This window comes from Ascaphus truei, chromosome 5 (genome assembly GCF_040206685.1).
Source record: "Ascaphus truei isolate aAscTru1 chromosome 5, aAscTru1.hap1, whole genome shotgun sequence".
NCBI classification, from domain to species: domain Eukaryota; kingdom Metazoa; phylum Chordata; class Amphibia; order Anura; family Ascaphidae; genus Ascaphus; species Ascaphus truei.
In genome coordinates, this window is record NC_134487.1 from 92,633,998 (window position 1) to 92,647,686 (window position 13,689).

At 38.1% G+C, this 13,689-nt stretch overlaps 1 protein-coding gene across 2 annotated transcripts in view; it reads left to right on the forward strand.

Annotated features, from left to right (window-relative positions):
* Positions 1–2,239: 2,239 nt before the first annotated feature.
* KCNC2 (potassium voltage-gated channel subfamily C member 2) overlaps positions 2,240–13,689 on the forward strand; it is a 230,644-nt gene continuing 219,194 nt past the window's right edge. For both annotated transcript variants that reach the window (XM_075600227.1, XM_075600228.1), the window contains exons 1-2: positions 2,240–2,598; positions 3,385–4,013. In XM_075600227.1, the coding sequence (XP_075456342.1) occupies positions 3,438–4,013 (576 nt within the window). In that variant the 5' untranslated portion in view covers positions 2,240–2,598; positions 3,385–3,437. The remainder of the gene's footprint in view (positions 2,599–3,384; positions 4,014–13,689) is intronic.

The following is a 13,689-nucleotide window of genomic DNA, read 5'->3' on the forward strand; positions in this document are numbered from 1 at the left end:
TGTAACTATGAAAGAAAAAAACAGCATTTTGATATATACGAATTACTTACAAATTTGACTCCATTGATGCTTGAGGGGTGTATGACAGGCATTGAAAGGTTTACTTAAGGAATAATGTCAGTGGAAGGTCACATTCTGTAATGGTAGAAAAATAGTCTTTTTCTCTAATTTAAAAATTGAAGGAAATAGTAAGATTGTTAAAGGAAATACATTTTGAGGAACAACATAGACATTTAATACAAATAAACCAGATTACCAGTGGAAACTAGAGCAAAACATTATTTACTGTTAACACATAAAAAAGTTAAAACAAAATTGATGCACACTGTTCATGGTAGGAGGTATTACTCAAATCTGAACTTTATTAAAAAATAAAGTATTTTTACATTTGCCACCTAAAATAAAATTAGGCATAACAAAAAAAAAAAAACTGTTATGCAGAAGAAGGGTTACATTTCCAGCTTTTAAAATAAATACATAAAATGGATACATTTGCAATCCATTGCTACTGAAGTTAATTATAAGTGAATGGGTTGTAAGGTGCATTACAGCTTATCCCTGATTTATAAATATGTACCTTAACATATAGGAGCCATGTATCTGATCACTTTGATTGTTGTGGTAGTGGAAGTTGAAGAACAGTAGTATATAACAATATGAAGGATTAGAAAGAAGTTACATGAGGGCATGTTAGATAATATAATGGCTTCATTTCTGAGTAAAGACCCATCCCTTTTCTCCCATTTCCTGTATCACATGTCCCTATTTCAGAAGTGGTGTATTACCCTTTTACTAACAGAAATGTGCCAAACATAAACTTAGTAAATAAAGTTTTTTTTTACATTTTTAATAGTTCAGTGGGTGCAATGTTGAAGATTTTGGGAGCTTGGTCATTAGGCTTATTTATTTTACCACAGTACATGGATCTTTTAAATACAGTATGTTTACATTTTACTAAAAGTTAATGAGAGAGAGAGAGAGAGAGAGAGAGAGAGAGAGAGAGAGAGAGAGAGAGAGAGAGGGGGAGAGGGGGAGAGGGGGAGAGGGGGAGAGGGGGAGAGGGGGAGAGGGGGAGAGGGGGAGAGGGGGAGAGGGGGCACAGAGACACAGAGAGAGATGTGTACTGTGTATTTTTTCAATAAAGAAATGGAATAACGGTTTTATGGGCTATCAGTTTCTCACCAGAGGTGATGAAAATGTGAAGTAAAACTAAGATTTTTTAAAAATTAAATCACTGTGAGGCAAGAAATGTGAAGTAAAACTAAAATGCTGAAAAATAAGGGCAATGTTTTCGTTTGTACACACTGGCCTCTATGTACAGTACCTTTTTCATGGTTGCAATCCCAGTTCTCTTCATTATCTTTTATAAACATCGAAGGGGTTCAGTCGTTTGCTTGCAAAATCAGTACTGTACACGAAATGCAGCCTGATTTCTTGACATTAAAAATACCCCCCAGATGTTTTGCATGTCCATACAACATGTAATTGGTTAAACTGGAACATTCAATAACATCTACACATGACGTCTCTGCCTAATGTTAGAAAATCATGTTTGTCATTGCTGACCCCTACAGTATCATTAGTATTAGTATTTATTGACCTTAACCTTCCGCTGCATCACCTCAGGTCACTCCAGCAGCATACAGCACAGTAAGTGTTGCCAGTGTATGATAGTGACACAGACTTCCCGGAGGGAAGCTACAGGTGTGCATCAGCTGAGGCTTTGTACTTTACGTGACTGCATGAAGTCACTACTGTATAAGTATGAAGTTACAAGCGCAGTAAGCGTCAAACCTTCGTCTTAGGACGTTGTGCATACAGACCCGGGGTTGCTAAGTGTCCCCAAGACACACAGCTGCGCAAAACGCTGCAGGGATTTCACCTGTAACTAGGTGACGCTTTCCCCTGTATCTCTCACTAGACATCACTATCTCGCTTAGTGCTATAGTGTTGAAGGGAAGACAGAGAATCCCTACTTTGAGAAAGGGGGCGGCAGACCCCTCTACGAGGACAAAACAGGTTTAAAATGGATGAGTTTTTCACGAGGGGGCGAAGGACGTGATCAGCTGGAGGGTGTATGCAGGCTGGGCGGCTCAGCTGTTAATGAGTTAGCGCGATGGTGCTGAAGGGACAGCTCCTAACCGCAGAATGCCTCATATGAGGAGCACGCAGGAAGACAACACCAAACCCACCCCCCCCCCCCCCCCCTCCACCACACGCTCTTATCTCAACCTTCAGGTTGGAGAAGGCTGGGTTCTTACACACCACCACAGCAACCCACTTATGAGTTATTTTTGTAATTCATTTAGGAGGTGAAGGATTCTTGGTGTGTGTATGTGCACACATTTTTAATGGCTACCGCCTGTTGTGAATCAGACGTCTACAGAGAGCACATAGTTAATATGCAAGGCTGAAGATGCGCTACAAAAAGGACTGAAAGGGATGCAGCTCATTGGAGTGGGAGCAGGTGCGCAACAGACCCTTCACCAAATAATCCAACAAGTAGTTTTCACTTAAAGCTCGCACGTCGTCTTTGATCGTTGCATGCGATGAAAACGACTGGCAAATATAAGAGCCACTTTATCCTTTGTCATTGAGGTATGACAAATCCACTGTTTCTGTCTCTCTCGCTGTACTGTATGTTTCTATATACAGTATGCATAACTGCAGGGGTAGACACCTCCATTCCTCAAGGGCCACCAACAGGCCAGGTTTTGCGGATATCCCTGCTTCAGCACAGGTGGCTCAATCAGTCTTAGACTGAGCCACTGATTGAGCCACCTGTGCTGAAGCAGTGATATCCTGAAAACCTAACCTGTTGGTGGCCCTTGAGGATAAGAGTTGCCCACCCCTGCGTTAATGTGTAATATTTGTATATGTGTTTATATGTATTGCTATACTAAATACGAGACGACTAAACTAGTGTGCTAATGGTTTTATTGCTATATATATTTTGTAAGGGTAATTATGTTCTTTATTGGGTTTGCTTAACAAAGTGCAGGCAGTTTAATGAGAAAATCATGCGTCTCCTTTGTGTCACCCATGACTAATCACAACCCTATGGAGAAAGAGGGACGAGGACAAGGTGACTGATTAAGATTAAGAAGCATATTCATTTCATGTGCCTTCACATGGCTTCTGAGTAGAGGGCGGGGGTGGAGTGAAAGGTAAAGGGGGTGGGGAGAGCGTGAGGAGAGTATAACTTCTGTCTATCTAAAAATATACAAGTTTAATGGGATTGGGATAGGGGACGCAAAATGTAACCTGAAAGAAGCCTTATGTTCAAGTTGAGAGGGTTCTGTATCTCTTTAGGATTATTGTCTAATGTATTAGTATTAGTGTTCTCCTCACCTGTCCTATCCTTTCCTGCCTGCCCTCCTTCAGGACTCAATCTACCCTTACCTGCCCTCCATGCGAGTCATGTCTGTTCCAGCGAGATGGGTCAGATCGACGAGAACGAGAGGATAATCCTCAACGTGGGGGGTACAAGACACGAGACTTACCGGAGTACTTTAAAGACCGTTCCAGGGACCCGGCTGGCCCTGCTCGCAAGCGAGACGCACAGTGACCAAGGACTGGAGCTACAGCCGGTGCCAGGCCACTTCCAGAGCAGCCCACGGGGCAATGTCTTCTTCTTCGACCGCCACCCCGGGGTCTTCGCCTACGTGCTCAACTACTACCGCACGGGCAAGCTGCACTGCCCCGCCGATGTGTGCGGCCCCCTCTTCGAGGAGGAGCTGGCCTTTTGGGGCATTGATGAGACGGACGTGGAGCCCTGCTGCTGGATGACCTACCGCCAGCATCGGGACGCAGAAGAGGCTCTGGACATCTTCGAGACCCCCGACCTGATCACCAGAGAGCCTACGCCTACAGAAGAGGGCGAAGAAGAGCTGGGTAAGAGGCTGGGCAGCCAGGACGTGTTGGGTCATGGTGGGAAGGTTGGACGCTGGAGAAGGCTACGACCCCGCATCTGGGCGTTATTCGAAGATCCTTACTCTTCCAGAGCTGCCAGGGTAAGTGTCGCCCGTTCATTATCCACAGCATCAGGCTAGATGGATGCCGGGTGGGTTAAGCGGGTTCAGTGGTCCATACATGGATACCCTCATTTCCACTTCACTACAAAGATACAAGATTTCATTGAACAAAACTCAGAGTTCTGTCTGCTATTGTACTGTACACTGCATAAAAAAAAAATCAAGTTTAGTAACTCCCAACTTGTGTTTATACGTGTTTTGGAAAACGAAGCTGCCTCTTTAAATAAAGTGAAAAAGGCGCGTTAACCATATCACTGCTTAATTTTAAAATTGCTTAACAACTGTAAGACCTTAAAATTGATGTTTATTATTTGTATTTATATCTGGATGTTTTGAAAAAAGGAGATTTTTTTGCTATTTGCGCAAACTGTAATTTATGCATAATATGTTGCATAATTTTGTTTGTGTACACTGTATTTACCATTTTTCTGGTTGAATTGGAAGACCTGGGTTTGGAAAAACATTGATTAGGCTTTGACACTGAGGGTGGCATGTACCTTATTTTGTTCTGAAGTGTTTAGGCATTTTGTACAGAATATAGCTTACATAGTGTTGCCTAAAGCCTCAAATAGGCAATAGAGACCATTTGTGAAGGTCACCAAGCTGTAAACAGGCGCCTTAGAAGTTTAAAAAACAGCACTAGATTTATGAGAATAAGAAATATCCTAAACCTATCATTGTGATTTGTTTTTACTTTGAGAAATCAGGTGCTGCTTTTTGCACTGTTATTGCCCAATTTGAATTTGTTGTGATATAAGTGTAAAGATCAGTTGACACCTCTGCATGCAAAGTACTAAGAGTTCTTCTTTCGAATGTGCCAGAAATAACAAGATAGATTATTCTAAAAGTTTGCAAATACTTCCAATATTGTTTAGCGTTTCATGCAAGTGATCGATATTTAAGTTTTCAGAATGATGACTTTTCTGCAGCATGCTGGTTGTTTAATAATATTTAAAGCTCATAGCATTTTAACAAATAAAGTAGACTGTATTGCTTTAACCTAATAATGTTGACCGAGCTACTGTTTGAGCCACCTGTGTTCAAGCAGGGAAATCCTTTAAACACGACCTGTTGGTGGCCCTTGAGGACTGGAGTTAGCCACCCCTGATATACAGTATGTATTCGCATTCAATTCTTCAACCAGTGCAAACCCCTCTGTCATTCTGTGAAACCTTCACCAAGGGTGTTACAGTACTGTAGCTCAGTTATGGCCCTCCAGAAAATCACTGATTGACCCACAATGATACTGTATCTGTATATGAGCAAGTGGAAGTGAAACGTATTATGGAATAAGATAGACATGGAGTAATGTTCTGTTTCACTTTTGCCTCTGATTGCTCCTGTTCTCAAAGGGGTCAGTTAGTTTATACCACTTTACCAAGACTGTACAAATCTTTCTGAAATCAAACATACTTCCTGCAAAACAATTTTGTGTCATGATTTATTACAGCATGTGGATGAATACAATTTATTCGTTTGCATGTGTGTGTTTAAACAAACAATTACTCCCAAAATACACTAACCCATCTCTTGTAGTGCATGTAGACTTAAGTGAACTGCAAGCAAAAGGCAATATTTATGCAGACTGATTAATTGTGCTGAAAACATTGCAAGCTCCTATATCAGTTGTACAAAGTGAGGAACATATTTAGCACTAAAATTAACATTGACACTGTTAATTAAAAAAGCTCCTAGATTCACATCATCTAATTTCTTTTTTTAATTCTGTTGATGCTTATTTATACGGAATACACTGTGATAGATTTTCCACCCATAGTTGTGATTGTAGGGAACTGTAACAAATATACACAAACAATTAATATATCTAGTGAAATGTACCAACCTCATTATTACAGAAGTCTACCAGTAATGATGTACTGAAAATACAGAGAGTTTCCTGCTTTTACCACCAGTTTTTTTTCCTGGTGATAAACATTTGAAGAAGCCTCATAATTCACCTTTTAATTACTATGCCTTCCCTTTAAGTGCTGCCTTAGAGAATGTCAATTTCTGTACTAATGGTAGTGTCCCCTTTTGGTTATTTTAATATAGTTAAGCATATCCAATAGCAGAAGCATGCACAGTGTGAAACTGCGTGTGAAAAGTGATGGCAAATACCACAAATGAATGTTAGAATAAAATATCATCTTGAAATGTAGTAGCCTCATTGTAAATAGCAATAAGTACAGTAAGTCCTCACTAAAATGGAAGTAGGTGTATTAGGCTGCGATAATAGTAGGTGCGACGGTACGTGCTATTCTATGCGCTGCGAGAACAAAGTGCAGCAGCTGTTATAGGCCGGCCATAGTGCATGCGAGCGTGGGCGCGATGTAGAGCGACCGCACGGCAGATTTTTCCAAAGACAGACTATTTCGTTTTTTCGGGCAGCGGTCACATCACGGCTGCGTCACGTGAGCGGTTCAGCCAAAGAGGGCAAACAAGCCTTGTGACTTGTCCGCCACACCTCCTACAGGCTTCCCCAACACTTCTCCAATTGCCTCAAGCTCAGTTCACCCATCACTAGGGCAACAGGCGCACGTGACGCCATGCGATCCGTTGTGCTCACGCGCTTACTATAATCTTAACCAGCAGGGTTGGTTGAGGTAAAAGTAGATCGGGTGTTCAAAAAAGATTAGGATAGACAGAAGGGTACTCAAAATGTGGACAACAACAGAATCATATTGGGGGGTCATTTATCAAAGTCTCCTGATTGCTAAAGTAAGGCTAAATGTTTGCAAAAACACTGTATCAGATCTATCAATCAAGACAATCCCATTGGTTTTATATATATATATATATATATATATATATATATATATATATATATATATACACACACACACACATTATAAAGTTACAAAAAGTCTCTTAAATATGTTTTTTTATACTTTAATGAAACGCTTTTTCAGAAAATATTATAGACAAGTGTAAACATTGCTGGACAATTACATTTTTTATCAAGATGGGTGCAAACCTAATATTTGGATGAATAATGAAACACTACCGCATCTCTAAGGTGGTGGTAAATAAATGGAGGTGTCAACTTTAGTTAATTAGTGAAGTATTTAGGTTTATTTTTTTAGTGCTGTGCCATGGCAAAAATAGAGACTCGCCCCTAAACACGCCCCTTTTCTGTTAAGTACAGAGGCTTCTGCAGCTAAGGCCTTGTCCAGGGTGTGAGGGCGCTTGCTGGTGCTCGAGCGCCGTGACGTCAGGCACTGGACAATTTCTGGACAGCTCGATGCGCGCTCGGGGAGCGGGGGGGGGGGGGCGGTGGCGTGTTTGGGGGCTTGGCTATGACGTCATGGAGCTGGTTTGCCCTCATTGGGCGAACCGCTGACGTGAGGCACCAGTGAGTGGTCAAATTAAATTGATTTGTCTCGCCAAGCAGCTGGGCGCCGTGTGCTCACGTGCATGCGCACGCTGGTCAAACACATTGTCTCAATGTGTTTGATCGCGCTGAGTGCTCGCTCTCAGCCTGGACGAGCCCTAGAGTGTTAGCTGCCGCAGGGCGCTCTAATTCTGAAGTTAGAGCATAAGGAGAACCTTGATATATGCAGATCGGCGCACAAAGAATGTAATCAAGGTTTTAAAGAACAATTTCTAGGATTTTGCCTGTTTTTTTACATCTGTACATAGCCCCTTATGATTTGACAACACTATAGAAGGATGAGTTGGTGAAGTGGTTCATACAGTATATGCTGTCAGTTTTCTGTTTCCATGTTTCTGTATGAACCCCATGCATGTTATATGATAAAGCAAAAATATAAACATGGGCAGGGTGTTTTTGTTTTTATGTTTGTGAATCGCTCTTTAAAAGTTCTGTGCTCCTGTATATTGAATTAGTAAAACTGCTTTTCACTGAATGAGAGAAACGTTAAATTGATGACAGTTACCTGGCATGTGAATATTATGGAAAGGTTATATACTAATATTCCATTGACCTGGATTATTACAAATATTCATTGTTTGTATGGAGATAACACATACTCTAGTGCTACACACTCTGGGGAATATAAATGCAGCAGTAAATGTTAATGTGTAATTTCTTGATACAAACTGTTTAGCATAATTGTACATTTGCAGTTAACATATATAAAATTAAAAGTGAGTCAATGACCAATCAGCTGAATTAGTTAGGGAAACACATAGTGAAGGGGATATCTCCCTACTATAATTTTGCAGCTTTCCCCATCATATACAATTGATTCTAATATTTTATTTAAAAAATCTAATTTTCAAGACAGTTATGTTTGGTTGTGAACAATATACAGATGTGGGGTCCCTTAACCAAAAATAACTCTCATTACAAAAACCTTAATTTATAACAATAACTTCATAAACATATCTCAGTTTATATATCCCATTCATCTCCACGACCTCATCCACAATTATAGTATACTATTTGCAGTTTCATGAAGAGAAAGAAAGAGTGCTGAGTTACTCAACTACCATGTGTAAAATACATTCATTATGGTTCATTGACTCATACAAGACTGAAAATCATTGTGTTACTTTATCAAAGTGGTTACATTATTTTTGAAATCCTATGAATTTACTTATATGTTTAAATATAGTGCGATAAGACATGTGTTCCTTCGTTGCGTAAAATGGAGAGAATATAGAAATTTTCTGCACAGTGGAGGAAAATATATCCACTTTATTCTTTATACAAAAAGAGGCAGATATTTCACTATAATTAACCCCTTTATACAACTTGTAGCTAAAATTATCCTTGATTTGAAGACCAGTATTACATTTACTAAATTGTGGAACATTTTTAGTTATAAAACATATGGGAAGAAACCTTTCTCACTATTTCTGTATGTGTTTTCTCAAACTCTTGTACCTGCATCTCATTTCCCTCTGTACCCAAATTCATGCATAACTTTGCAGTAATAAACAGAGGTGAAAGATGCAAAAACAAAACACAAAAACAACAATATATGACTTAGTATCTGTTTTTTTTTAATGCTGTATTTACGGTTTACTTGAGTCTATAAGCTGTTGTTACATCCGATTCTATAAGCTGTTGTTACATCCTTTCATTGGGAATTGAGTATAATAAAGCATGTGAATGGCATAGGCATTACTTGTTTAAATGCACTTACTATAGATAAATAAATATGTGCAGACTCATTCATTCACATAGAACCAGTTCCTATTTATGAACTTGATGCTGACCCTTATTCATTAAATGTTTCATGTTCTTAGTGGTTTACCTTCTCCATTCATTGTGTATTCCAAGCAATAATTCTGTATAGGCCTTTATTCTTTTGTCCAGTGAATTAAGATCCATCCATCATTTGGTGTATGAATCAAAGTCTGTACTTTGCAAAACATAAATGAGTGAATGGGGTTGCCTGTACTAGCACTGGGGTCAATCAGTAATAGGAAGCTGGAGCACATGGGAGCTGTATTTCTAAATGACTGGCCGCCTCAACTAGTTGCAGGTACTGTACAGTATCAGTTACTTTCACATTATAGAAAAAAAAAGCAAAATGTAGGTGCTCTGCTCAATATAATGTAAATAACAAAACTGTGACAATCATACCAGATCAAATTAAAATATGCTAAATCTGAACTGTAATATAAAGTAACCAACAATATCCCAAAGTGTACAATGTGCTATTTCAAATAAGTTTGATATTGACTGATGCATTTAGTAAAAATCTGGACCTGAAAGGTATTCTTTCAGGAAGCAAAACATATTCATACAGTCCTTTTTGATCAAATCTTTTCAAACCTCCTGAGCAAAGACAATCGTATAATCACTACAGTTCTCACTTACTATTCAGATAGCATTATTGTGAAAGTAAAATAGTTTGATAATAAAAAAGTAACTTCTTGTTGCATGATTTGAAAGGCTAAATAAAATGTTGGCCATAGTAATAAGCAATACATGTTTCCCTTATTAAGAGCCAGTATTGGTATAACCCATTGCACTGTTGCATCATTATGTTACAGCCACATCATACTTGTTCCTGTGTTTTATTTGTATAAGAGAAACAATAAAATGTTGCAAAATAATTTACAATCAAGGTTTTCTATACATACAATTCAACTGATTATGAATAGCTTATTATTTAATAGAGAACATCAAACCATAGCATTTAAAATGCTATATGTAAGCAGGTCAGTGTAAAAATCACTGTGCAGTAACAACACAGTGCAGTTCTGGCCGGCAAAGAAAGTCTGGAAGTTACTGCTACGTGCTATTAGTGTCATTTTTTCTCAAAACTGAATTGTGCTACAGCCAACAGGCCATGCTTTAATAAGTCTTTAAGTATGAAAAGTTATTTGACCTCATGTGCTATTGAGTAGAATGGTTGAAAAAAATATGCTTGCATTTGATTAGTGTTTTTTATTCCCCCCATGGGCTGCTCACTCTGTGATGCAAGGTTTTTTGTACTAGTCACATAAGGATAGAACAAGATTGACCTTTGTCAGTAAGCTACAAATGATAGATGAAAAGGAATGCATAGGGAACATTCTATTTTTTTTTATCATGCTGAAAGTAGCTAGTAGTGATAAATTGTGATCTTTAGAGCTGCAGAATAGCAATTACTTTACAGAATGATGATTACTTTGTAAGTAAACACGATACACTGCTCATCCTGTAGACTTGTTTGTTTGTATTGACCTGAGAGTCATTAATCTTGGCAGATAATGTACACTCATAATGTACATATATATATCATGCACGTGTATATGCTTCTGTAATGCATATTTTATTATATTTTAGCATCAAATAAAAGCACTTTGCGGCAGTTAACAGTAATCACTTATGTTGGACTGCATTTTTCAATTCACAAACTCAGAATGTTTCTGAAAGATCCAAAGCAATTTCTTTTTAATATTACACAATCACATTTGAATTCTGAAATTACTTTATTTTCTTTTAATCATTTTAAAAAGGTGTTTAAGTTACTGCGTGCAGTTTTTCTTATTTAATGATGAAGATGGTCTGTTCTATTTTTTTTTTTTATATTTTGTCTATGTTGTACCACGTAGCTTCTATAAATAGACATTTACAGAAATGTAAATATAAGTTGTCATAGCAACCTGTTGTGGAGTAGAAAGGGAAAGATAACGGACGAAGGAAGAAGCCACTAATGCTCAGAAATCATCAGATGATACAACATATTCACATATTGCATGCGCTACCCTTCCAGGTTACCTATTTATTGCAAAATACCTCTAGCACCTATACCAGAGGAAGCAATTATCAATGTATATATTATGCTCACGTTCTAAATTCTCCCTGAAGCCTTTTCCATTTTTATAGAGTGTGGTTTCCTTTTCTAATTATCTGTGCTGGCGGCAAATGTGTAGCTTGAAGCCTGCACCTGTATAAAGTGATCAAAGCAGTGTCTCCTCTGCTGCATGTGAAACTGATTGCAGAGTCAGATCTGATAAAATAATGTCATTTGATATATTTTTATGCTTATTATATAGGGCACGAAGTACTGTAGCGAGTACGATTGCAGCTACAACACATTCCTTCCTTGTACAATTTGTAATGTACTTTTGGTTTCCAGATTTAAATGAAGATTGTGCATGGTGAGAAGGGACCTGGTGTCATGAACAAGATTCTTCCATTTCAGAAGTCAGTGATGGTTATGTGCTTCACAGCCCAGAGACTTTTATATATACCCTCCATAGTCTTTGCCAGTAGAAAACTTTTTTTATAATAAGACATTGCACGTTTACGCATTAGTATTATTACTTGCAACCGCAACGTTCTCTACATAAGAAATATCCCTTTTACTTGAGTACCATTCTTAAGGTATGTCGTGAGTTAGCTTACTGTTTCCCCCATACCCAAAGGAGACTGTAAAGGAAATATTATAGAAGAGTCTCACAACTGAGAGATGAATTTTTGACAATGTTTTACAACCTTTGCATTTATGAGACACCAATGGATGATATAACCGTACACCATTTTGAGTTATCATGAATTTCTATAGCTAGTACATATTTCTCACTAATTGAGTCACATAGCTTGTTGTTATAATGTTTTTATCAGAGCAGAACGTCAAAACATGACCTGTCAGTTGTGATTCAACCATAAATGTTTTTTCCATAACTTATGTTTGTTTTTTTAGAATCAGATTAAAGGAGCAAAACACGTGAAATCTTATATGTTTTTTTATAAATAAATTCTGTAGTATTAGATCATTTTTACTGGTGTTTTTTTATTCAACTCAATGCCATTTTAATGAGTTTTAATGTACTGAGCATCCTTTGATTTCTATAGACGGTTTTAGGACCCCTCCTCAGAAGTGCAAGATCTTTGTAAGACGTTCCTGTTTTTGATACTTTGTTGACAATGTTCCCAGCAGTTTGACTTCCATGCTGTAACAATAGTCACTGTTACCTTAATAATAAGAGATACATTGTAGCTGCTAAGTTACACTGACTGAAGGATTGATTGGAACTGAAAGGTGGCCATTTAGTTAGGCAGACAATCAATTATTTTACAGATTTATAACAGGAACACCAAACGATTGTAGAATTATACATTGTAACATTCTATACATATAAAAATAAGAAATAAAAAAGCAGGGAATGTAGTATTGTTGCTTTAAGGAAGTCAGTGACAAAACATAATATAAACAATTTATCTTCATCACCACTAATGTGTGATAAATAATGAGTAGTGAAACGCAGAAAACACACTTATTGTGAGTGCTAAGGAAAGGTACCTATAAAAGATTTATGTGTAGACATACTTTACATTATCTGTAAGAATTCAATCCTACAATTAAAAAAAGGAAGATAATGCAGGGGCAAAAGTGCTAATATTGTGAGGGGAAATGGCCTATCAGTGGCCAGATAATTTACTTATTAGTTTACTTCAGTGTCCTGTGTATTACACATTTAGTATAGTATTGCAAAAAAATAACTTTATTCTTTATTAAAACCAGACTAAAAAATTTTTGATGCAATTACATTTTTCTCACAATGGTGAGACGATTATCGCCAATATTTATTAAGTGATGCTTTACCAAAAGACGCCTTCAATCCCAATCTCAATTACTTCTGGGAGCTGGATAAAGGTTGTTTTGACTCATACTTTTTCAATGCATAGTTGTGTGAAATGTAAGAATGTAAGAGTTCGTTGTGTCTGGTGCAGATTGGTAGATGTGAGAATGATCTGCCAACTTAAATTTGCCAGATTGTTCAATGCATATTGAAGGTACAAATAGTGAGGCATAGAGGCAGATAGTTTAATATATCTCATTATAACCTGTGTCTCATGTAACTCCACCCTAAAGAGCCTACCCTCAAACCCAGAATAGAAAACCTCTTTGGTTACCTTTAACATATCCCCAAGAACCTCCAGCCAAACTAGCCTTCTCAAATCATCCCTCCAATTTTTTCTCCTCGACCAACTTTCCAGACTCTTAACCAACAAGTGCTTTGTGTGGTCCCTCTAGCCTAACAGACTCGTGAAAAAGGATATCCTGACCAAGATATTGCTCCAACTAACTGACTGACGCATGCTCACTAAATCTGGAAGCCCAATGTCACCTGAAAGCAATCATCTTCCAAATCCACTCCCTATGACTCGTCCACAAATTCTTGCCATGTCAGCCAGGTCCTCGCATACTTTGCCCAGGTTATAGGCACTAAAGACTCTACTACCTCC